The 24932-nt window shown below is 56.1% G+C and overlaps 9 protein-coding genes across 9 annotated transcripts; 5 read left to right on the forward strand and 4 right to left on the reverse strand.

The window, feature by feature from the left end:
- Positions 1-33: 33 nt before the first annotated feature.
- BZA05DRAFT_395729 (uncharacterized protein) lies at positions 34-2649 on the forward strand. The gene is made up of 8 exons (XM_051483469.1): positions 34-285; positions 360-379; positions 471-538; positions 600-729; positions 794-1060; positions 1123-2161; positions 2225-2324; positions 2392-2649. Exons 1-8 carry the CDS (start codon positions 192-194, stop codon positions 2471-2473), a joined length of 1800 nt encoding a protein of 599 aa, XP_051339942.1. The 5' UTR covers positions 34-191; the 3' UTR covers positions 2474-2649.
- On the reverse strand, positions 2596-4245 carry BZA05DRAFT_352359 (UAA transporter). Its single transcript, XM_051481317.1, has 3 exons — positions 3884-4245; positions 3072-3829; positions 2596-3014 (listed from the first exon to the last, which is right to left on the reverse strand). Exons 1-3 carry the CDS (start codon positions 4027-4029, stop codon positions 2746-2748), a joined length of 1173 nt encoding a protein of 390 aa, XP_051339943.1. The 5' UTR covers positions 4030-4245; the 3' UTR covers positions 2596-2745.
- On the forward strand, positions 4246-6419 carry BZA05DRAFT_395732 (uncharacterized protein). The gene has a single exon (XM_051483470.1). It carries the CDS (start codon positions 4667-4669, stop codon positions 6272-6274), a length of 1608 nt encoding a protein of 535 aa, XP_051339944.1. The 5' UTR covers positions 4246-4666; the 3' UTR covers positions 6275-6419.
- A 992-nt stretch (positions 6420-7411) lies between these two features.
- On the forward strand, positions 7412-8400 carry BZA05DRAFT_336623 (uncharacterized protein; the record flags this gene model as incomplete). Its single annotated transcript, XM_051480813.1, has 2 exons — positions 7412-7589; positions 7652-8400. 2 exons carry the CDS (start codon positions 7412-7414, stop codon positions 8398-8400), a joined length of 927 nt encoding a protein of 308 aa, XP_051339945.1.
- A 124-nt stretch (positions 8401-8524) lies between these two features.
- BZA05DRAFT_395735 (Inosine/uridine-preferring nucleoside hydrolase domain-containing protein) lies at positions 8525-10133 on the reverse strand. The gene is made up of 5 exons (XM_051483471.1): positions 9972-10133; positions 9809-9917; positions 9736-9743; positions 9627-9680; positions 8525-9578 (listed from the first exon to the last, which is right to left on the reverse strand). Exons 2-5 carry the CDS (start codon positions 9849-9851, stop codon positions 8616-8618), a joined length of 1068 nt encoding a protein of 355 aa, XP_051339946.1. The 5' UTR covers positions 9852-9917; positions 9972-10133; the 3' UTR covers positions 8525-8615.
- Positions 10134-10674: 541 nt separating this feature from the next.
- On the forward strand, positions 10675-11480 carry BZA05DRAFT_444378 (S-adenosyl-L-methionine-dependent methyltransferase; the record flags this gene model as incomplete). Its single annotated transcript, XM_051486908.1, has 2 exons — positions 10675-10760; positions 10817-11480. The coding sequence occupies 2 exons, from the start codon at positions 10675-10677 to the stop codon at positions 11478-11480; spliced, it is 750 nt and encodes a 249-aa protein (XP_051339947.1).
- A 1115-nt stretch (positions 11481-12595) lies between these two features.
- BZA05DRAFT_26386 (enolase C-terminal domain-like protein) lies at positions 12596-14498 on the reverse strand. The gene is made up of 5 exons (XM_051480159.1): positions 14224-14498; positions 14005-14114; positions 13722-13833; positions 13180-13622; positions 12596-13059 (listed from the first exon to the last, which is right to left on the reverse strand). Exons 1-5 carry the CDS (start codon positions 14397-14399, stop codon positions 12734-12736), a joined length of 1167 nt encoding a protein of 388 aa, XP_051339948.1. The 5' UTR covers positions 14400-14498; the 3' UTR covers positions 12596-12733.
- A 1234-nt stretch (positions 14499-15732) lies between these two features.
- On the reverse strand, positions 15733-16424 carry BZA05DRAFT_26393 (uncharacterized protein). The gene has a single exon (XM_051480161.1). It carries the CDS (start codon positions 16314-16316, stop codon positions 15864-15866), a length of 453 nt encoding a protein of 150 aa, XP_051339949.1. The 5' UTR covers positions 16317-16424; the 3' UTR covers positions 15733-15863.
- A 7291-nt stretch (positions 16425-23715) lies between these two features.
- BZA05DRAFT_444380 (vacuolar import and degradation protein-domain-containing protein) lies at positions 23716-24771 on the forward strand (the record flags this gene model as incomplete). The annotated part of the gene is made up of 3 exons (XM_051486909.1): positions 23716-24181; positions 24270-24518; positions 24581-24771. The coding sequence occupies 3 exons, from the start codon at positions 23716-23718 to the stop codon at positions 24769-24771; spliced, it is 906 nt and encodes a 301-aa protein (XP_051339950.1).
- Between the last annotated feature and the right edge of the window lie 161 nt (positions 24772-24932).

A 24932-nucleotide genomic window follows, 5' to 3' on the forward strand; every position in this document is an offset into this window, starting at 1 on the left:
GGCTTGGCTCGGAGAGGACGGAAACCCTGCTTCCCCGCTGCTCCTGCTTCTGGCTGTGTGACACTAAGCCTAACCAGCCAACCATCGATCCAAAACCGAACGTCGCTCCCGCTACCGGCCATAACCCCTCCATAAGCCCCTCCATCTCAGTCATACCCTCACCGATTGTCACCCGTCCATAACTCGCAGACATGCCGACCATCTCCGTCGACAAGTACGCCCTCTTCGACGCCCTGGGGAAGAACTACACCACCAAGGAGTTCGACGAACTGTGCTTCGAATTCGGTACTGGCGCCTGCTTGCTTGCCTGTGCTTCTCTTGTTCCGCGCGGGTCACTGACTTGGTCATGTTTCGTGCAGGCATCGAACTCGATGAAGACGTACGATCATTCCACTCCCCCCAACAACCGAGCTACTGAATGCTCTGTCCAGTCGGTCTTCGTGGATCCCTCGAATTAACGATCGCCGCAGACCGAACATGACAAGGATCGGCCAAAGGACGAGGCTCCTCAGCTCAAGATCGAGATCCCCGCCAACAGGTACTATGCGATGACCGGGCGACGCGGGTGCCGTGCACTGTTCGCTGACGTTGCTGGTTAGATATGATATGCTCTGCTTCGAGGGTATCGCTCTGATGCTCAACATCTTCTTGGGCAGGGCGACAGTGCCCAACTACAGGGTCGTGGCGCCGCCGGACGGCGAGGTCCATCAGATCACTGTGACCGAGGAGGTAATCGCCTCTGTTCCCTCGGGAGAAATGGTGCGCCCGGAACGCTGACCGGCCGATCCTTCAGACCACCAAAATCCGTCCATACATCTCGGCCGCCGTACTGCGCGGTGTCAAATTCACGCAGGAGCGCTATGACTCCTTCATCGGGCTTCAGGACAAGCTGCACCAGAATCTTTGCCGGCAAAGAACCCTCGTCTCGATGGGCACGCACGATCTGGATACTGTGAAGGGGCCCTTCACCTACGAAGCTCTCGCTCCGGAGGATGTTGTGTTTACTCCGTTGAACCAGACAAAGTCCATGAATGCTCGGGAGCTCATGACTTTCTACGAGGTAGGCCTTGTAACCTTTCAGCATATGTTCGCACACCCTGACTTGGTATGTACTACATTTAGAACGACAAACACATCGGACGATACCTCCACATCATCCGCGATTCCCCAGTGTACCCGGTTGTCCTCGACGCGGAGCGCAACGTGTGCTCGTTGCCACCGCTCATCAACAGTGACCGCTCCAAAATCACTCTGGAGACTCGGAACGTCCTGATCGAGGTCACGGCTACAGACCGGACTAAAGCGGAAATCGTGACCAACATGCTTGTCGCCATGTTCTCGCAGTACTGCGATGAGGAATTCACCGTCGAGCCCGTCAAGATCATCTCCCCCCACAACAACGAGACAAGAGAGGTCCCCAACGTCACGCCTCGCGCGACAACGGCCGAGATCTCCTACATCAACGCCTGCTGCGGACTCGAGCTCTCGGCGGAGGAGATCTGCAAGCTGCTCACAAGGATGTGCTACTCGGCGAAACCTTCTGCGGCCAACGCGGATATCCTCGACGTCGATGTACCCGTCACCCGGGCGGATGTGTTGCACCAGTGCGATATCATGGAGGATGTTGCCATCTCGTACGGCTACGATAACCTCACAAGAACGTTCCCCAAGGGTACTGGCGGCACCATCGCCAGCCCTCTGCCTCTCAACAAGCTCGCCGACATCGTCCGTCTCGAATCGGCTCTGTGCGGATGGTCCGAGGTGATGCCTCTGATCCTGTGCTCGCACGACGAGAACTTCGCCTGGCTCAACCGAAAGGACGACGGCACCACCGCCGTGCGGTTAGCCAACCCCAAGACCGCCGAGTACCAGATCGTGCGCACCAGCCTGCTCCCCGGTATCCTCAAGACCATCAGGGAGAACCGAAAGCACAGCTTGCCCATCAAGGTCTTTGAGGCCAGCGATGTCGCCTTCAAGGACATGAGCCTTGAGCGGAAGAGCAGGAACGAACGCCACTTTGCTGCTGCCTACTGCGGAAAGACGAGCGGCTTCGAGGTCGTCCACGGCCTGCTGGACCGTCTGATGGCCATGCTTAGCACGGACATCTCGGAGACGGGCGCGGTCGAGCCGAAGTTGGGATACTGGATCGAGGCGGCTGACGGTAAGTTCCATCACCCATCACCCAACTTGGCAATCACCTAGGCACCTAGCTAACATCGTTCAGACTCTACCTACTTCCCTGGCCGAGGAGCGGCCGTTTTCCTCCGACACCTTCCCGTCGACGGCTTGGGCGAGAAGACGCAGAAGATTGGCTCGTTCGGAATGTATGTTCACTCTTTATCACTCGAAGCTATAGTACTGTGCACCCACTAACCGTTCTTGTACTTGCAGATTGCATCCTTCGGTTTTGGAGAAGTTTGAGATTCCATACCCCGTTTCGGCAGTCGAGTTGAACCTGGAGGCTTTCCTGTAGACTTTCCTGTAGACAAGCGAAGACGGAAGATTTATGGTGGGCGTTTGGAAAAGGTTCTGGGAAAAATCAAAACCAAAAAGCGTCTTCAATTGCGGATATACTATTGAACTAATTTCAATCGAGATCGCTAGAATTGTGTACTGGGGAATGATCGCTAGAATTGTGTACTGGGGAATACATGTGATAATCTATATCTCTATGCTATGCCCCGCAAAATACAAATCCTTGCATTTAACAACGCCGTGGCTTATAAACTTATAAACTCACATCTTCTATTCCTTCTTCTTTTCATACCCATTCGCATTTCCATTTCCATTTCCGTTCACGTTCATCTTCATCTTCTGCAGCTTCTTAGCATTCTCACTGCGGCGCTTTACCTCGGCCTCGGCGCCGATGCCGCTGAACACCAGCCCGACTCCGAGCATCTGCATCACCGACAGGCTGTGGCCGAACGCCACCACCGAAAACACCATCGACAGCATCTTCCTCGTAACATTGACCGTGACCAGGACCAGCGAGCCGAATTTCGCTAACGTGTGGACTGTTACCTCATTAGTCAATCATTTCGTGGGGTGGGGGGAAGGGGGGTGGTTCATACAGATAAACACCTGTCCAACAGCGCCACAGAACGCGAATCCGAGGATATCCAGTCCGACCTTCGGGAACTCGGCCACGAACGCCGCAGCATCCGCCAGCTCGGTGCTCCACGGGTTCAGCAGGAGGTATGTTGCCGTTAGCACGCTGGAGAGCGTATTCAGCGCGGCCATCATCTGCGGGCCGCTGACGGTGCCCTTGGGGGCGCGCGTGAAGATGTCGTCCTGGATCGTGTTCGTCAGGCCGTCGAACAGCAGGTTCATGCCGAGCAGGGAGAGGCCCCAGAGGACGTTTTTCTCCGTGTCTGTGCTGGAGGGGGTGCGCGGGGTTTTGGGCGTCTTGGGGACGCTGGGGTACAGTGTGAACACTGCGACGCCGGCGGAGACCGCGAGGACGACGAGGTACTTGTATAGCGGGTACTTGCGCCGGAACAGCGTGACGTGCAGGAACATGACGGGGAGCAGCTTGCACGACTTCGCGAGGATGTACGTGATGTAATCGATGTGCGTGAGCGCCTTGTAGCCGAACGGCGAGGCGAGGGTCTGCGTGAGCGCGACGAGGAGGAGCCGCGACGTGATGTTGACGCCGGGGAACACCCGCGGCGGAGAGGACGACGACGACGAGATCCGGAAGTAGGCGTAGCCGCTGAGCGACGCGAAGAGGGACTGCACCGTGTTGAGCACCAAGGAGTGGCGGAAGATCTTGCGGTCAGGGCCGTATGAGGTCGTCGTGATCCGCTCTTGGAGCAGCGCCCATACTAGGCTGGGGGAGTGGGTTAGCTGCGCGCACGGGGAGGGGAGGTGCGGGGGAGCTCACAAGCTGGCGTAGATCCCGCCTACGCAGATGATGAGCTGGAAGATGGAGCTGCCGTGGTCGGGCGCGGACTCGGCGCGGTGAGTGAGCGACTCGGCCGCTTCGGTGATCGGGTCGTGATCTGGCGGGGACTGCTTGCGGCGCGCCATGGTTCTTGGCTGGTTGGACGGGTGGGTCTGTACAGTGTACCGTAGTCTGTATGTACGTAAAGAGCGTATCTGGTGGGCTATGAAGAGAGCGTGGGTTCGCACACTTTAAAAGATGTGGGGAAAGTATGGAGGTATAGTTACTGGAGTCAAGTGACTGTGGCCATTTGAGATGAGATGCTCTTCTCGTCCGTCCAGGTCAGCTCGTCATGTCGAAGGTTCCTGGCTAGCAACCGTGTCCTGAAAGCGCGCTTAGACCACTACTCATGCCAACCACACTTTACCTATTCCTGTCATACTCTACACGGCCACTGGTGACTGGAGTCTGGATGGGAGTTGTCGATCCGATAGCCGTGCGCTGCCGTATGCGCATTGACTCCGTCCCCTGAACTCGGGAATTCTAGAAGGAGCAAGACGACCACCAAGGTCCTTCTATTCGATGAAGGAGGAAGCAAAGGAGAAAGGACATCTCCTGTCCCATCCCATCCCATCCATCCCATCCATCTCATCTACATACCTTCCCCCTACACGCGCCCCCCTACCTCCCGACTGCTACCTGCCCCCGTCAGCATACCAACACAGATATCGATCCCCCACTTCTACGTAATTTCTTACGGCAGCAGCAGAAACAGCTACAGCTATGTCACAGGACATCCTGAGTGAATTCGACTCGTTATATCAACCACCTCGGGCACCGGCGCCCTCACAGCCATCGCCGGCACCGCCACCGCCGCCGCAGCACCATGGCCGGCGGCGCGGCGCAACCGCCACAACCTTCGACGACCTGTTGGGGATCATGGACACCGGCCTGAAATCCAACCCCCGTCCGCCCCAACACCGACCCGTAAGCGCACTGCAGCACCAGGAGCGTCAACGCCGCCCCGTAAGTCTCCATGGCACACGGTCGTTTGGCCGGCCAGCGGCGCCGATGGATCCGTACTCGTCGGGGCTATTCGATATTGGGCCGCAGAGGGGCACCGCTACGAGTGATCTGTATGCCAACGACGGGTTCGATGATTTCGGGAGCTTTGAGACGGCACGAAGCGGCTCGAGGAGACAGTCGGCGGCGATGGGCATGGGGCTGGGGTTGGGTGGCTTTGAAACTGCGGCTCCGAGGCGGCCCTCGGCGTCGATGAGTATGGGGCTGGGTGGCTTTGAGGCTGCCGCTCCGAGGGGGCCCTCGGTGGCGATGGGAATGGGAAGCTTTGATCACCCGCCGCCTCCTCCTCGCAGACCGTCGGCGGTGAGGGGCCATTCACATTCGCAGAGCTTGTTTGAGATTTTTGGGCCGAGTGCACCTGTACACACACCGTCGCCGCCACCGCCAGTACAGCAGCAGTTTTGGCAGCAGAGACCAAGTCCCGGGCTGCTGGACCTACGGCCGCCTCCTCCTATAGCGCCGGATGTGGATGATGATTTTGGAGATTTTGTCACTTCGCCGATCACCACGCCCGAACCACAGAAGGCGTTCGGTTACCGCCCACCGCCGCGCTCACAGAGTGCCCAACCACCACCACCTGCAGCACCAGCATCACCGTCTATTCCCCACCAACCCGCACGAACCTCCCTGCCACCCGCCCCAGCACCAGCGCAATTCCGTACTTCACCAGCACCCGCAGCACACGGTATATCACTGCACCGCTTCGCCACGCCGCCCAAGCCGCTCCCCCCGCCCCCGCCAGAACAATTCCCGCCCGTCGCTGCACTGCTACAAACGCTCTCGCCACTGTTCTTGCTTCCGCAGGAGAAGCTCCTGGACAGCTTGAAGGGCCTTCCGTTCCCGCTGCGGCAGCGCGTGCTCTCGCACCCAAAGACACGGCAGTTTCTCGAGGGCGTGTGTGAATTTGGGCGCGTGGCCGGGCGGATCATTGCCGGTCGCAAGCGGCGCGCCCGGGTGGGAGGTGGTGGTGCAGGCGCCGGCGGGATGAAACTTGGCGCCGGCGGGGGCCCAGAGGTTCAGAAGGAGGAGAGGGAGGTCAAGGAGGCGTGCAGGATCTGGAAGGAGGGGACGGGGCGGCTAAAGGCGGCCACGGCGGGAGCGGTGCCGGAGATTGATGAGGAGTGGAAGGGCGTGTGGAGGGGTGGGCAGGCTTGTAAACTTTGTAAACTCGGCAAGGGCGAGTTGGTGCCCGCGCTTAAAGAGCAGAAGGACAAGGCCGGATGGTGGGATGAGCGCTGGGGTGGACATGCCAGCTGTCGGGGTTTTTGGGAGAGGTATGGCGGTGAGGTGAGGAGGGGTGGTTATTGAGTGTGATTGAGAAGTTTTGTATATATGTCTGTGGTGACTGCTGACTCCTGAGAGAGAATATCAATGTATTGTCGTATATGGCCTTTCTAGACTATGACGGTCCGCCTACCCAACCTTTCCTGCCCGCCCGGCCCGACACCTGCGAAGAGAGAGAGAACATCAATTTATTGTCGTACATATAGAATATGGCCTTTATATGTAGACCATGGCATGGTGACCACAACCCCGGCCGTGTGATACAAGAAGCTTCCCGCCAAGCCCTCTCGCCAGGCGGGCGATACCTTTTATCCCGGTCCACGGTCCACAAGCGTCGCCACGACGGCCCTAAGGACCTCACCTAACCACCACGACCACTGGGGGCTTTCCACAATGTCTTCACTGCAAGCGCTGCTAAATCCAATGTCGTCCGGTCCGTCGAGTCCCGTCCACCGCGCCGCGCCACCTCACCCTCCACCTCCACCAGCACCACCACACCCAGCACCACCACACCCAGCACCACCACACCCAGCACCATCACAAGCACAAGCACAAGCACATGACGTCGATGTCGACGATGATGGAATAGAAGACGAGCGGATAGCTGAGGACGTGGAGGTCGAGGTGGAGGTGGAAATGTCCGACTACCGCGCCGATCGCGTGCTGCCGCCGCCGGAGGACTCGTCAGAGACTGAGTCGGACCGTCCACCAGTTGATGATGATGGCTCGGAGGAGGAATCCGACCGTGAGTCGGAGGAGGGAGAGAGGGAGGGAGATGGGGTCGCGGAGACGGAGACGGACACGCCCACGATGGATTACGAGGCGGCTCAGAGGACGCGAGCTTCACCACCTCCTCTACCTCTGCCTCTGCCTCTGCCCTCAAAGACAAACACCACCTCCACCACCTCTACCACAACCACCGCCAGCACCGCCAGCACCGCCAGCGCAATGCCAAAGAAAAGCCATAAGAAGAAGCCCCCGGCGCCGAAAAAGAAGGGGCAGGCGCAGAGCAAGAAGCGGCATACGCACGACGACGACGGGGATTTCGGAGGCGACGACGAGGACCAGGTGATGCAGGATGCGGCATCGCCAAAGAAGAAGTTGAAGAAGGTGCATGCTCCGGCGGCGGCGACGAAGAAGAAGGCGCACTCGAAGGATAGCATGACGAACATTGTCGGATTGCCAAAGTACGACAAGGATGGACGGGAGCTGTACTGTATATGCCGCAAGCCGGATACGGGGAAGTGGATGATCTGCTGTGATGGGTGTGAGGATTGGTATCATGGAGAGTGTGTCAAGGTCAAGGAGGAGGATGGGAATCTCATTGACAAGTACTATTGTACGACGGCCCCCATCCCCATCAGCTCCACTGCGGTCGGCCACCTGCTAACATTCCCCAAGGCCAGCACTGTCAAACATCGACGCAGCGAACGACGTGGAAACGGATGTGCCGGCTGCCACACTGCCGCAAACCCGCCGCCATCGACCAGAACCCCCCGTCCAAGTACTGCTCCACGAAATGCGGCGTCGACTACATGAACAAATACGCAATCCCTCGCTCGACGCTCTCACGTCCGCAAGTCGCCGCGCTCGCCAGCGTCGTCACCACCGGCGCGGAATTCAAGCGTCTCGGCGACCACATACCGACGCCGCCGCGCGGCGCCTGCACTCCCACCACGGAGGAAACCCTGCGGCTCTCCAAGATCCTGCTGGAGCGCCACGCGCTGACCAAGCAGAAGAAGCGGATCGAGCAGCGCGGCCGCTACGTCGAGCTCGCGATCGAGCGCCGCGCCCGCATCCTCGAGGAGCTGCAGAGCGATCCTGACGCCGGCAAGGTCACCGCCATCTGTGGCTACGACACCAGACTGGCGCTCGACGATCTCGAGTGGGACGAGTGGTGCGAGACGGACGAGGGCGCAAACGTTTTCGAGACTGAGTGGATCCCTGGCAGAGACGGCGTTTGTATTAAGAAGAATTGCCGCACTCATAAAGGGTGGTCCACGCTGTTTGTAGACGAGCAGCATCATTGCGAGAGGGAGCGTGTGGAACGCTTTGTGGCCCTGAGACAGGAGGAGAGGAGGATCAGGGAGCGCCAGAAACGCCGCGTGCTGAAGGATGAGGAGGAGGGAAGGGTCGAGGTCGAGGGTTGAATTTGGCTGTCTACAGACTTACTTACTTTCGGGTGTCGCATCTCGACCGCCTGGATCATATCATGTCGGCGCAATGCGGAGTTTTGCTGCTTTGTACTTGTACACTACTTTAGATGATACCAATACTTCTATACTTCATTCGCAATGTATATGAAGGTTCTATATCCATAGCTCTCCATTTCCCAGTACAGTAAAAACAAGTAGGTATCGCCCGTCTAGGCGTCCACAGTCGCCGTCTCCGGCCATGTATACCTCCCATCCGCCGCCGTCACCATATCCAACAGCAACTTCCAGAACGCATCGACATCGACCTTCTTCGGCACCAGAACAGTAGTATACGGATCCTTTCCGCCCGCTCCCAATCCCTCACCGATCACCGCGGGCTCCTCCCTCGTCTTAACGGTCCTGCCGACCTCCTCGCCATGGCACACAACCTCGACCCGCACTTCCTCCATCTCCCACTGCACCTCGTCCGTCGGCAACACCGCCGCGACCGCCAACGGATCATGCAGCGGGGGGCCAGCCGTAATCCCAAAGACCTTGGCATACGTATCCCTGAAGAACGTGAGGAGCTCCACGAGCATAACTCTCAGCTCACTGCTGCCCCTTACGCCCTCTCCTCCGTAGCGTAGCCTCTCCAGCACCTCATCCGTCGCCAGCACCGTATGGGTAATATCCAGCGGCACGAGCGTGATCCTGCCAGACAGCGCGCGGTTCGAGAAAATGCTCTGGGCGGCCTCAGGGTCGCAGTAGATATTGAACTCCGCGTGCGGCGTGATATTCCCGCGCGCGTCGGCGCGCGTGCCGAACGCTCCGCCCATCACTGACAGCGCCCGGAGGTGCCCCGCCACTGCCGGGAACGTCGCCAGGAGTAGAGCGATGTTCGTTAGTGTGCCTGTGGCGACGAGAACGCAGGTCTGTGGAGGAGTCGACAGGATCGCGGACGCCATTGCGGTGATCGCGTTGGCGGGTTGGGCGGAGGCGGTGGGGATGGGCAGCAGTGAAGTCCCGTCGATTCCGCTGGAGCCGTGGATGTCCGGCGCATGCACGGCCGGCCGCATGAAGGGCTTGGAGCAGCCGGAGTACACGGGGATGGAGGTCCGCCCGATGGACGTCAGGATGCTGAGGACGTTGTAGGTTACGCGGGGGAGAGAGGCGTTGCCGTGGACGGTCGAGATCTGGTGGGTCAGCGGGGGAGCTGAGGGAGGGGGAGGGGAGGAACGCACCCCCAATAGGTCCAGGTGAGGGTGCTCGGCCGCGAGGATGATCGCGAAGGCATCCTGTCTGTATCAGCTGGAGTTTTGGCGGGTCCAGGCGATGGAAGGGAGGGTTTACATCGTGACCTGGAGGTGGGGTTAACTATGTGTGTACTAACAGCTTGAGCTGAGCGGGATTGGCGGGGGCAAACCGGGGTCGCAATCGAGCCAGATGGGAGTCTTCTTGATGGTCATTGTGAAGCAGATACCGTATTGTATGTACAAATGATTGAGAGGGTGGATTGAAGTGCTTTATATTATCTATCAACAATCAGCCCTGCAGCTCACTGCGCTTACTTGAGAGCAAATGCGTACCTGCTGCCCCTGCATGTGTTGGTGAAGAGGCACCGCTTCAGCTGGGCGGGAGGTCGGAAGCATGCAAAGATGACTACCGGTATCTATCGAACTGGGATGGTCGGCAGCTATCGTTACCGAGGGAAACACCTTGAATGGCCGATAGGTACACAGCTATCAATTTCACTCAATGGACTCTGTTATGATCATATTGAATTCTGATAATGACATGGTCAATTCAATCCGTCAACGTTGTCGACACACTTCCACCACCTTGAGGAGCTCCTCGATCAAGTCACCTTGGCCATATCCAGTCTCCCATGTCGAACCCGAGAAGAAAGTTAGGCGGGGCACGGTGACGATGAAGGAGAGGGTTGAAGTCTCCCCCACTCCATCAATATTCCGGTGATGGAAGCACCTTGTGGTCGAGAGTGATGCTTGCCGGATCACTCACTTCCCACCAACAGAGCTTTTCGATTCGGCGGGATTAAGAAGAAGAGAGCTTCCCACGGAATCGCAATTCGTCTTCAAGTTCGCGGGCAGGATGAATGTTAATCTTCTCTACACATATATCTACACATATATAGAATCTCTAGTTACTCTACATAGAGTGTGTAGCCGGCCATGCAGGGAGTCCCGGAACTTCCCACAGAGCCTCCACGCCCTGACCCCACCAAACATCATAGCTCATTCCCCACCCCGTGGCCGCGCTCACCATCTCGCAATGCCCGAACCCACACCCGCAACAACCACGGCCGGCCATGGTCTCCCAGAGCACCTCGACCCATCCGAGCTGGGAACGAAAGAGCAGTCTGTCCTCCCCTCCTCCGCGCGCATCACCATCAGCATCACTAACCCATCCCCAGCTGGGAGAGCGCATACGCGCGGGAGACACAAAACTTCCTCGAGAACCCCTCCGACGAGGGAATAATCTGGTTCTCGGAGTCATGCGCGGAGGAGCGTATGATCCAGTACCTATCTTCTTTGCCGTTATCAGCGTCCAGCGCCTCATTCCTCGACGTCGGCACGGGCAACGGGCACCTCCTCTTCGAGCTGCGGGAGGCGGACGAGGACGAGGAGTACGCCGGCTTGATGGTCGGGATCGATTACGCGCCCGCGAGTGTAGACCTTGCGAGGACGATTGCGCGGCAGCGGGGGCTGGACGTGCGGTTCGAGACCGTGGATGTCATACAGGATGAGCTGATGGGACAGCACTGGGTGCCCCCCGGAGGCTTCGACGTCGTGCTGGATAAGGGCACGTTTGACGCGATATCGTTGAGCGAGGAGATGCTGTCCGATGGGCGGCGGGTGGTAGAGGCGTACCCTGCCAAGGTCGCCGCGGCGATGAGGAAGGGTGGCTGGCTGGTCGTCACGAGCTGTAATTGGACGGAGGAGGAGCTGGGGAGGAGGATTGTGGAGGGCGCCGCAGGAGAGCTACAGGTCTACGGCAGGGTCAAGTATCCTAGCTTTACGTTTGGTGGCGTCGCAGGGCAGACGGTCTGTACGCTTTGCTTTAGGCGCAGGGAGTAATTCATGCATGCGATATCACTCACTCACTCCCTCGTGTAATCGTTATGCCACGGGGAGGACCCCGAGGTTTTCATTCACCCGATGGAAAATGAAAGGCAGAGGATTCTTGGGCGATGGAAAGCACCAATACCCAAGTACTCTCTATCTCATTCTGCCCCGCACCACGGCTCCACTACCGACGTCAACCCCAAAAGCAAACGGATGTGAAACGTGGTCACTCGCGTCTGTATGGCTGTCTCACCCACCACTCAGCACTCAGCACCATCACCACTCCCACTACCACGAATCGCCGTCATCGTCGTCGTCATCATCGATATTGCAATAAGCGGGGAGAAGAGGGGAAGTGGAAAGTGGATCAGAGGCGAAGTGAGGTGAGGTTGGTTTAAAGATTTCCGGACGGGGTTGTCGGAGAATATGTTTGGCCAAGCCCAGGCCCCGCACTCTTCCCTAAAGTTGTTGTCGGGTGTGCTATTGGACGATCAGGAACACCAGTGTATGTAGTTACCAGTGGTTACCAGTGGTTACCAGTGGTTACCATACGATACGATAGGTAGAGTAACTCCATGACGAAATGGAGGGGCGAGGGTGGGGCCAGAGAGGAGGGGGGTCATCCGATATAAAACTCATGCCTGCCTGCCTGCCTGCCTGCCTGCTGACATTCGGACCCGGAGACCAAACACTGCACAGTCTGCACTGCACTGACACGATGTCGGTCGGTTTTCCTTTTTTTCCTTTTTTTTTGGTTTTACTTTTTTTCATTTCGCGCGTTCCATTCCAAAAAAACAAAAGACCTACAGTACTGTGACGAACCCTTCGCTTGTACCCCCAAAGAAGACAGAAAGGAAAGAAAAATAAAAGAAGGAAAGAAGAAAAAACAGACATGCGGAAAAGAAAAGAAAACAAAAGCGAATCCACCGCCCCATTAAGATAACACCACTTTCCCCTAACGACAACGACAACAACGATGATGATGACCATTTTGCGTTTGCTCCCCACTCCTCCCCCCGACGCCTCTAGATCTCCTCAGCTTACTCTTGCGCTCCGTCTCACTTTAGCATCATACCCAAGCGTAACTATGGGCTTGACCGACTGGAGCGGAGCGGGGAGGGGGGGACAAGGACGAGAAGAGAAGAGAAGAGACAGAAAGGAAGGAAGGAAAAGGGGGGAACACAGCTGAAAACGAACGAACAACGCAGTGAAAAGAATCGAAAAGAAAGAAAGAAGGAAGGAAGAAGTAGTAACACCCTTATCTCCTACCACTCCCTGACCTCGCCTCCGGGGCCAAAAAACTCGAGGCACCTCCAGGCCGTAGTGCACTCCTTGCTGACCTTCCTGACCATTTCCTCATCGATCTCGATGCCGATGCCAACGCCGGTGGGACGCTTGACGAAGCCGCCAGACACGTCGAAGACCGACGGGTCCTTGAGGTAGCTGCACAGGTCGAAGGTGCCCGCGCCTGCTGGCGTCATCTTGTTGTAGTGGATGCCCAGGGACATCTCCTGGATCACGAAGTTGGGGCACGCCACGGCCACCTGCAGTGACGCGGCAAGGGAAATCGGCCCGAGTGGACAGTGCGGAGCTGTGTTTGTAGAGTCAGTCACTGGTCGTCACCCGAATGGCGGGGTAGGGAAGGAAATAAGGAAGGAAGGAAGGAACGCCGCTAGCGCACTAGCGCGGGCAGGAGAGCGGGCTGGCTTACCGAGGCCGACGTCATACGCCTCGCACATGGCAGCGATCCTGCGGATCTCGGAGATGCCACCACAGTGCGATACGTCGGGCTGGAGGATATCGATGCTGGAGGACTCTAGGAACGGTTTGACGTCCCAGCGGTTGTAGAGGCGCTCTCCGAGGGCGATCGGGGTGGTGGTGTGCTGCGAGAACGCCTTGATAGCCTCCGGGTGCTCCGACAATAACGGCTCCTCGATGAACAACGGCTGATGCGGCTCGAGCAGCTTCGCAAGCTGCTTCGCCATCGGCTTGTGCAGGCGGCCGTGGAAGTCGAGGCCAACATCTAGTCCCTCGGCCTTGACGGCCTTCAGACGCTCAACCGACGCATTTAGCGCGCTTGGAGAATCCAACCAGCCAAGATCCTCGGTGGCATTCATCTTGATGGCCGTGAAACCCTGCGCCTTGCGCATTTTACTAGTGCCGCAGAAAAATAAATATGTCAACTTTCATGGATGGCTCTAGACGATACGAACGGCCCAGTAGGCGGAAAGGGAGGAGGAGGGGTTTGCATACGCTTGAATGGCCACATCGGAAGGTCTGTCACCACCGATCCACGCGTAGACGGCGAGCTGGTCACGCAGCTTGCCTCCCAGCAGCGAGTAAACTGGCACTCCGAGTTTGCGTCCTACATTTCCCCCTAGTCAGCTGAGAGTTCTTTTTCCCCAGCTACCGGGCATGGTTAGATAGGGACAAGCAAGGGGGGAGGGTGTGCATCGTGGAAGAGAGCCCGGTTAAATGATGAGTCCGCCGGAGCGATTGTGAGTGGTGGTGGTGGTAGTGGTATCATAGTAAGTACCTTTCAGATCCCAAAGGGCGATATCAATGCCAGAGATAGCGGACATGAAGACGGCGCCGCCACGGTAGAAGCCCAACCGCCAGGCCACCTGCCAGATATGCTCGATATCACTGCGCACGCACGAAGTGTCAATTGGATGTCCCCAGTGCTGTCATATGACTCTAGCGGGGAAGGGGGGGGTGATCTGTCAGATCTTTTGATTTTATTATTATCACTTACTCTGCCTCGTAGCCAACGAATCTGAGGATGAGTTCGTTCAGCGAGCCCTCGACGGCCTCCGTATGTCCCTCAAGCGTGGATTCGCCCCAGCCATAGAGGCCGTCCTCCGTAGTGACCTTGACGAAGAGCCATCTCGGGAGAACGCGGAAGTACTCGATGGACTTGATCTTAGCCATTGTTTTTGATGTGATGTGATGCGATGTGATATGAGTGAGGTGCTGGGCGGATAAGTGATGGAGTGTTTTTCTATAGGCAAAGCTGGTGACAGATTGTGTTAGCAATTGCGGTTGCTAATTGCGATTGCCGGCCAGTCTTATAAGTTGAAGGAGGTGGTGGAGGTGATGAGGGAGAGGAAGTGGCCGGAGGACGTCAATGTTATATACCTAAAGTCGGAGCAGGCTGTAGCTGTAGGAGGGCTATCAGCAGTTGATTGGGGCAGTAAATGCTCAGGATGTTGTAGGTTTGAAGGGTGAAGATTGTGTGTGAAGATGAGCTGGGTAAGACGTCCGGGTAGTCGATTATATATCTCACGGAAGATGCTCTTCAAGCTATCGACTGCTTGGGACGTGGATACTAGAGGACGATTTTTCTATCCACTTGCATCCCAGTATCAATTGATATCACATCTCTCTGTACATACACAGTACACAAATTACCGGTACATTTCTATATCCACCACATCTTGGGCGTCAACTTTCCGAGCTCCGGCGCGTGTGAATTCACTTTGGCCCCCCCTGCTAACCACGCAGACGTAGACCTACACTGCATTCGCTTCTCTCGGGTTTCATTTGGAAGCATCTTCTGCATATGCGGGCAATATACTAGGGAGAAGAAGAAGGGTGTTGTGTGTGTCTTCTTAGCCAGCCATACAGACCGTACTTCAACGCTGAGCAGTAGAAGTTGCAGCAGTAGGAACAGGAAGCAAGTGGTAGCATGCAAGAACCAATGCATCCCAACCAGAAACAGCCCACGACGTCACCCGATATCCGTCCCGTAGCATGGGGCAGCGCTTCAGCGGCACACTCGAGCTCGCCGGAAAGAAGAAAAAAAACCAAGAGATTGAGAGCCTAGATAGGGATGCCGGGTTGGAAAAGCCTCCAGATCGTGGACCATCAATCAGCCATGTCATGGAGCAGAAGGGGGGCGAAACGCAACAAACAGGGCAGAACCCAGAGATGTTTTGGCGTCGGTTGCAAGAGATAAGGGCTGCAGCTTTCCACACTGTCCGGTGTAAATTTAGAGCTCCAATGGGTTGGCCACCGTTGCCTTGGGATGGGAGTCCGTTTGGACAGGTCAGGTATCGAAGATTGTCCGTTGTCCGTTGTCGTCGCCGCTGGAACCTCAGATACCGAGAACTGTCTGTCTCCTTGCCGTGCATAAACACCTCAGGGTTTCGAGTGGTGGTGGCGGCGGCGGCGGAAGGAGGGGTTGTTGTTGAGTTGGATTGATTCTTGCGCTCGGCGGAGGATCAATGGTAGGATAGCAGTCGCATCAGATGGAGCACGGTGTTCAGCTGGATGTGCTGTGCGTATTCAAGCCAGCTGCCTGTCTGCCTGCCTGACTGCTTGCTTGCCTGCCTACCTGGAGATAGATAGATAGAGCGGAAGGAGGCAATAGCAGTTGATCGTGAGCTAGAGTGGTTAGTTCCGTTCGAGGACGTTCGCGTCAGATACGTGGTTTGAAGGGCTTTCGGGTTTCTCGGGTAAGTGCCGAGGATGAGCCGCCCGAAATCGCCTATCAATGACCAGCATCGGTCCTCCATGTCTAGCAAACCGGCGGCCTGCAGGATCCACGCTTGCAACCGGTTCGTGGTGGAGAGACGTAGTACGGTACTCTACGTCCCTCCGAACTGTCCTTGGCGAGGCCGAGGACAAGAACCGCCTCCATCCAGTGGGGCGGATTACCAGCAGTCGATCGGTTCGGTCGAGCGAGAGAGCCAGAGTGAGCCCCGCAGAAAAGACAGCTGATGAAGATGAGGGGAAGCTCGAGGGCCATCGAGATCGCAAGAGCCGGGTGAGGGGGAGGGGTGGTGGGGCAGAACAGCGATTCAGCAAGGCCTTTGCTTTGTTCCGCGTTCGGAATGGCTCGACCATGTAGTTAGGACAGTGCTGCCTGCGGCCTTCTGGGTCGTCCGTTCAGTCTGGCGCTGCTTCTGCAACATGTTTCCCGATACCTATCGCCGCCAGATGGCTGGCCGGCCGCAGAGACGCTTGGGATGAAAACGAGAGGGCCGATTGCTGAATCGCCGGACGTTCGTGGGAAGGCAGATGCATAACACCGGTGGACCCGTAGTTACCACTCTATCTGACCATGGGCGTGCGTCGTCTTGGTCCTGCGCAATTGGAGCCAGCAGGAGTAGGGGTGCACTACTGGCCCACAGCGAAGCCACGCGTGTGGCTGCTGGATGCGGCAAGGCCAGCCCATGGCCCACCAGGGTTCGCTGTATTATTCGCTGGAAAGCCAGCGTGTCTCGGATTTGTTTGCGGAAGAGAGGGGTTGAGCGGTGGGAAGTGGGGCAGTGAGCAGTGAGCACTCTCCGTCAGCGGCAGAACTCTCGCGCCAGTTTGCAGTTACCGAAGGAGTTCGGACGGGCTAAGGCCAAAGCTGAGGGTGCGCAACGACTGCCGGCCGCCAGTCAGCCAGACCACCGCAATCACCGTCGCCTCGGATTCGTCGTCATTGTCCTCCGGCTCCTCATCCTACTCCTCCTACTCCTCCTCCCGAATGTCCTCGTTCCCCCCATCGTCCCCCCACCACCACGCCCACCACGCCCACCACCGCGCCCACCACGTCCCTTCGTCTTCTCCCATGGGCCGGCAAAAAGGCCAGCATAAATTCCGGATTGGAAAGTAAAAAAACCCCCGAAAAAAAAACCGGGCTAATGCATGCAGAAACCCCCAGAGCAGAGCAGAGAGAGGCCAGGAAACGGCGGAACCACGGGACACAACGGAGCAGAACAGCAGCGATGTGTTTCCTTTCCGCCAGTCGTTTCACAGTTCTCAATTGCCGGGCTCGGTGGGGGATATTATGCCCGGTTGATAGATTGTTGGTGCAGGTAAACTATTCGAAACCCAGGGCGCCGTGTGGCCATAGATAGTATCGACAATCGGAACTAGCGAGCCTTCATGCGAGCCGGAGAAAAGAAAAAATATATAATAATATTAAAAAAAAGCTGCGGTAACCAGCCAGCCAATTGCTCGTCCATTGTCGCCAGCTGCCTGCCATAACTGCTTCTCACTTGTGAGGAGAGCGAGCGAGCGGAAGATGGTGCTTTGCGTGCGTGACAGGGCTGGCCAGCGTCCTCGCTGCATAGTAGAGTAGTTAGTTAGTCGGTCCTCTCACATTCACATGCAGATATGGAATAGGTATCTACATACTTAGCTACTAAAGCTTCCGAAGGAACACATTTTTCGTCGATGAGCTCATATACCGTCGATGACGGTGTCCCCTCCCCCCTCCTCCTCTGCGCTGTGCAGCAGCTGCAATCGCATCGTGCCTCGCAGTAGGCCCACTTTCCAGGTCCCTTCAAATCATGTGGGCGTATGTATTCCCGCGAATTCCAAAAGTGATATGATACGTGCATGTGGTTCTTGCGGGGGGAGCTTTGCTTCCGATCCAATGGATGCTTTCCTAGAGCATGGCCTCGCCGGAGGAGAGCCCGCGGTCGTAGTCCGCACTCCGCGGTGGTTGCCAGTATGTACATAGGGTACATAGTTAGCCATGGTAGGTAGTGCACCTCCGACTCCGAGTGGGCTGCTTTCTCCCCCCGACGCACAGCAGCAGCAGAAGCACCACCGGCCAATCCGGACAATCCGGCTAATAGGAGGAGGTGCCGGGAGATTTGAGCCATCCGAGAAGGCCCCATCGTGACCCTTCAGGCTGTCGGTGCCGTTGTCGTGTGTATGTATGGCTAAACGCCGCAGGTTGTTGCCGTCATTTCTCAATGGGTATGTATGTAGGTGGAACATAACCCCCCTTCCCTCCTTGAGGGGCACGTTAGGTGGGTATGTACAATGTACATATTGACCGGTACCGTAGTCTGTTGACGAGAAGGCGGGGATAGATAGTAGGTACTGGAGTTCGCTGTTCGAAACTCTTCGTATCCGCCCAACGGGCTTCAACCTCACGGAATGCTGTGGAGAGATGGGTGGAGAGAGAGGGAGAGGGGAGGGGGAGAGGGAGAGGGAGAGTAAAACACACCGTCCATCTACGTCCACGCATCCCCTTCAGCCGAATCCCGGTTGCCGGCGTATAAGCATCGTTACTAGTAGTATAATCGAACACCGCGCTCACCGAGGCAAGCTTGTAGGTGTTTTTGAGATCAACGAAGAGAGAACAGCTGGCCAAAAGCTTGGGCGCTGCTAGTTAGTAGGAGAGCTCGGTGTTCACTGTTTCTTTTTGTTGTCTGTTTGGTCGATGGGAGGTGGACGTGGTTCCCCGTAGGTAGAGTAGGAGGTATGTAGGTGAGCAGGAGGGAGAGAGGTAGCCACAATAGATCACCTACAATCACCCGTGTTGCTCTGCTCGGTGTCACATATGTGCCAATAGTGGTCTATCCCCCCAAGGGCCAAACGGGGCCGGAGCAGTAGTACTCTACTCTACTCCAGGCTCAGAACATCTCGAACGACGGAACGAGCATGAGATAACAGAAACACTACATACTTCACACCTATTTACATATTACCTAGACTGGCAGGAGCCTGGAGAAGCGTATGTAACATACATAAATAGGCGCCGGACAGGGAGGAGGAGGCGCTAAATTAACCGCATTCCGGTCACAACGTCGTCCAAATCACAACGGCCTGCGGTCTTGGATCGTATGTATATCGAGTCCGACTGCAGAATCCCATGTTCTGCGTCGGTCATGTATGCACTTACATCAAGTAAATACCGTACTTGCGTCCAGGCTGAAACGGCAAAGTGCCTACTTCACAAGTATCTCCCGCTCGTCCGGTCCCTCTAACTACTGCCTTCGGACGTTTCGTCCACCCATCCAGCCGGCAATTACAATTTGCAGGACAGAATATTTGTACATACATCCGTACATACATCCGTACATATAAATACATACCTCATAGTTACCAACGTACCGAAGCCGGCTGCTCCACTAAGAGATGCACATCGTTTCCAAATTTCCAAACGGCCCCTGCAGTGTGCACTCTATCGCCCGTTTTATACATGGCAATCAATCGCTCAATCAATCAATCAATCAATCGCTCAACCGCTCAATCACGACCAAAAGACCGGTACATACCTCATATATACCTTATCCGCGCAACACTGAGCTCTGAGCTCTCTTCCACCTGGCACCATCAATCAAGGAAAAAGAAAAGAAAGAAGAAAAACCGGACGAACGACTCTTCGGCCATCGCGAAGTTCAAACCTAGACCGCCGCGGCGGGAACCACAAGCCCACAGCCAGGAGACAACTGCCACAGCCAACCCGGCCCGCGGGAAAAACGGCGACTCGCGAGAGCATATTATTGTAATAGAGGGCATCATATACCTATACACACTCCACTCGAAGCTGCGAGGTCGAGTGTAACTAATTACGGTATGCGTTATCGATGCAGCTGTGTTTGCAACCTCCCAATGGTTTTGCTATGTCTATGCGTACGCACCGTGGGAGGCATTGAGTTGTCCTAGCCAGCCCATCCATCAGGATGCGTGACTTGGACTGGGACGACACTTGTTTCTGTAGACTGCAGCGCGGTTGTTCCGCTCCGAAGCTCCGTACACCTGGATCCAGCACACTCGAAAAAATCTGCCTGGTCCGGAGCATTGGGCTGAAAGTGCAGAGTGGGGGCAAAATACCGGTACTCGGGCGGTTGGCCAATACCTGGCCCGTCAAGGCACCGCCGCACCGGAATGTGGGATCGGCATGTCAACTTTCAAGGCACTTCTCGGAGGCATAATAGGACAGGCACATATGTCTCCGAGGGAGGAGGAGGAACACGAGGAGGAATACGAGGCAGAAAGATGTGGCCATGCGGACATGGTAATCCATCCAGCAGTGAGCACGCACTTGAATCACGCAAGAATCAAGATAAGTGACTGCCGAGATATTTCTATAGTAGGGCACTTAAAGTACTATACATTGTAGCCAAAGCAGGCCCGGAGAGTCGGAGACTAAATAGATTACCCATTAGTCTCCAAACCTGGGAATCTACAGGAGATAAATGGCACTACATACATACATACGGGTTGTAGGTAGGGTGTATGTACCCAAGTATGTGTGTATGTGTGTATGTAGAATTACAAATTGAGTCTTGAGTCTTCACGAATAAACGTGGCATATATAGTAGTCACAGTGGCATCACATCACATCACATCACATTACAAGTGCAGTGCAGCCGTCAGTCAGTCGGTTCCTATCTCTGCTTCCGGTTCGGCGTATGTATCACTAGTATCTACGGAGTCGGGTTTACACCTGCCGGTCTGGTTGGCTAGCTAGAGCGAGAGCGAGATTGGGAATCATGTACCGTATATATGTGGGTGGAGTACCTAGATCGTAGGCGTATCACCGACGTATGTACTAGATGGAGGTGGTGATCATTGATGTAGAGTACACGTACATACTCCACCCAGAGTACGGTACCATCAACGTTCGGGGAGTTTCCGGGGATAGAATCCGCCTGGATATTGCCCAGCCACGGCTGCTTCGACTGACGTGGGGTGGTGGTGGTGGGGGTGGGATCGATTGAGCTCGAGTGAGAGAGCCCGGAGGCACAAATAGGCTGGGTACTCGGTCGGGGGGTATGGCAGCTGAGTACGGCGGTATGAATGGGGATCGGTTGAAGATGGCTCCCTTGGGTTGATGATATGTAGGGGCGGACGGAGGTGCAGTATGGTGGAGAAGAGACTGAAATTTCCCGGCCTTTGCACTCCACCTGTGGCTCAACCCCCGCCGCCCACGGTGTGGCTCAGCCGTCCACAAGTATCGAGACTTTTCCTCGACGAGCTCGGCTCTTCGGACCCGACGAGGAGGGCTTGCTGTGTGCGCTCGTAACCACTGCTCATAGCGGGCATGCTCCACGGGATGTATTTCCGACCCCATGACGCATGGTGACAATCCGCAGTGGCGCACTTTACTTCATCATTTGCACATTCCATATATTAGTAGTTATGGCCGCCGGTCAATCCGTCCGCAACGGATCTACCGGGTGGCTGATCATTTCGCATCTGTGGCGCTCGTCCAAGTGACCGTGCCACGGTGGTGTCCGGTGTCCGCGCGAACAATCCTGCTCCTGGGGTTCGTCGCAATTCGGTGAAGAGAACACCGATTGGCGAATTTTTTTTCCCCGCCCAGATCAACATAGATACAAGGCGGTCTTATGGTTGGAGCCTGTAACTTAGTTGACGCAGGGAAACCACCGCAAAAGAATCGTTGGGCTAACGTGAATGGAAGGTGGGGTGGGGTGCCTGTCAATCTTGGATCTTGATCGGAATCGGCCACAATGCATCTCCGAATAGTCTAGTGAAGTATTTAAGTGTTCTTCTCCACAGAAGCAGGTAAGGCCGTCTGCATATGTGCGTCTCTGTGATCGCAGCAGCAGTGGGCTCGTAGGCATGTACCGATACTGAGGGGAGTGACTAGAGTTATGTGTGTAGGTCGTCAGCCAACGACAGCGCGGAGCTAGAAAGCTAAGGTCGGCATGATGATAATGATAATGATGATGATGGTGATAATGATGATGAGTGGAGCGTTTGGTGGAAGAGAAGGGCTACCTAGAGCCCCGTCCGGAAGCAGCCGCCTTGACGAGCTCGCCAACGAACCCAGCGCGGCGCCGACTGAACTCTGAAGCTCTCCCTGGGTTAGGGGTTGCCCCGAGGGTGAGCACCCAGCGCCCAGCGCCCCCTCCCCCAGCCGATCCGCCTGGCCGTCCATCCATCGCAAACTACCGCCGCGGCTGCCGAAAAAATAGATAGACAGCTCGAACGCAGCCTTGAACGCGAACACCACGGGACCGCTTCAAACGACTTTGGACTCTGGAAGCGCTAAGCGACAAGCTCCGGACAGCTCCAGCTCTACCGAGAGAATATCGCCTCAAGAAACGCGCTCTCCTCACAGCCAGCTCGAACCCGAGAGCCAGACAGACAGACAGACAGAGAGACAGAGATAGAGAGAGAGAAAGAGAGAGCATAGTGACTACACGGACAGACTGATTTTCTACATCCAGTTACATAATCCTCTCCCGTCCAATAGCTCGGCCGTCACCACCTCCATCTCCGCTCGTTCAAAAACCAACCAACCACCATCCCGTCCTCCCACTATCAACTCCCTCCACATCCACAACCACCTCCACCACCATCTCCACCACCGCCTCCACCTCCACCTCCCTCGTCCTCCCACTGCTACCGCCACCTCCAACTACACACACACAACCCTCCCCCCCCCCGCCCCTCCGACTGGTCGACAGCTGGCACCGCCTTAGCTTCGGTCATACCGCTCCCGACCGACCGATCTTATCGTCTCGTAACTTCGTTCGGCAGCGGCCTTCACCTCTTGGTCCCCACCCCCCTCCTAGGCTGCATATGCCTCCCGCCAACACCCCATCGGTAAACACTCACTCACACTCATGGTTTCGTTGTTTTGTAGTAGTTGGTTCTTCTTGCTTTCGCGAACGAAACGATAGAGAGACAAAAAGCGCCCCTGCACTAACGGTATGTGTGTGTGCTGCTCGTCCAGGACACGCCTTCGCTGTCGCCGCATCGAAGGTCGGATACCCTTCCTGGCGTTGCTGAGCTTGACGCTCGTAACTTCCAGGTTACTGCTCGCTATCAACTACCTCTCATTGATGAATCCCTCAGGCTTCGGGCCTCTGGGCCACTGTTAAATCGCTCTCACCGGCACGATCCAGCTGGTACTAGCGGGCTAGACGGTGGTCGGCCGCGACGACCGGGCGCCAGTCGTCCACGTCGCAATTCCCGAGACCAGGATCTCCGCCACCCGAGAGAGCACGCCTATGGTCCCCGTATACCACTGGTGCGGCCTGGAGAGCGGCAATCGATCTATGACTGGGCCCCGGTCCCCGCTCCGCCGGTGCCTCCTGCTCCAGCCCCGCCAGGAATCGACGATGAACCGACAAGCCGTTCATTACCGCCACTCTTCGGCTACGAAGAAGATCTGCCCAGATATTTCCCCTTCATGAGCAGAGACTTCAGTGCTATGCTCGAAGCCGGAGGGTTCCGTTTGATGGGCGAGGCCCAGCGATCGCGGTACAGCGATCTATTTGGTGGTGGAGGTGGAGGTGGGGGAGGAGCAGGGGGAAGCCGAGGAGCCGGAGGATCAGGAGGAGGAGGTGGTGGTGGGGGTGGGAGTGGCGCATCATATTCATCATCGTCATCCGCTACTACCACTACCAGTACCTCTGCGACCGTTGCTCCGGTGACCACGCGGAGTACGAATCCGCGACGAATCACACGCCCACGAGTTTATTGGCCGGATCCAGCGACATCGTCAGGCAGAGATCACCAGGCCAGAGACAGAATGATGGATGATGCCGATTGGGATGACACTGGTGCGATCCTTCGTTCTCGATTCTTTAGGACTCGACACGGACATGAGGGGTCACAGGATTCGCGTCTTCCGGAGGCATCCAACGAGGTTGAAAAAGCAATCGAGTATCTTTCTAAGGTCCGCGGATGCAAAACTCCCCAGGAGAGCTTACGCTTGGCTGTACGACTGGGATTTTATACCGGAGACGATTGGGCGCGGCTGTTCGACGAACAGCCAAGGTGTGACGATCTTGTCTTGGATACATCGTTCTTGCGAGTTGCTGAAACGTCGTGGCTGGAAGCTGGAGGTGTATTTTGGGGCTCGCAAATTGCACCAGCGATATCACCTATCTACGAGATGTCGTCGACCCGTTCAAACGCATCTTCGAGTGGCTCAACTTCTAGCCAATGGACCGTGAAGCTCAGCATATCGAGTATCGACTACAAGCAATTGCGCCTAAGTGAGTTCACCCCCATACTTTACCCACCGAGATACCTATTCCATTGAGAGGCAGATGGCTGACAAAGTTTATTTTGCATGCATAACAGCGGGTACGATGGAGGCATTCACGGATGCAAAGACCAATATCAAGACTTATTTCGAGGGCGAGATTATAGACTTCAACGGACACTCACTTCAAACCCTCACTTTTGCGAGCACGTTGGGGGATGATGCCAACAATTGGCGCAAGCTGGATCCTTTCGTTTGTCTTTCCAACCACGAGCTCGTCAAGTGCCTTGTGTCTAGGAAGTTCATGAAAGAGCTCAATGATCGATGGTTGTTTTTACGCATCAAAGGTTGGTCGAAATTATCTCATCAACTGCCCAACCGGACTCGAACTGACAATGCCACCATACAGAGCTTGATTTTATCTCTCCGGTGCCAGAGGCAGACGTGGGGGGTCTCACCATCGGCGGCTTCTACTACCTCGCACTGAGGCGAGATGATGGTCGTATCCAAGGCTACTACTACGACTCGCAGAGCCAACCTTTCCAAGAACTCACGCTGATGCCCAACAAGCGATTATTCCCATCATATGAGTTCAGGTGATGTCTCCTTCACCGACAGACAGAAAGTCAATCTACATTTGCTTTTTATTTTTATTTTTATTGTAGTGCATTCCCCTTATCTTACCCTTTGCCGTGTTCCGTGTTTGTTGCCTATGTAGGGCCTGTTACTTTGTACTTTGGCTTGGCTTGTTTGTTCTATTG

The sequence above is a fragment of the Tricharina praecox genome, assembly GCF_024521635.1.
Source record: "Tricharina praecox strain CBS 144465 chromosome Unknown BZA05scaffold_10, whole genome shotgun sequence".
Taxonomy (NCBI): domain Eukaryota; kingdom Fungi; phylum Ascomycota; class Pezizomycetes; order Pezizales; family Pyronemataceae; genus Tricharina; species Tricharina praecox.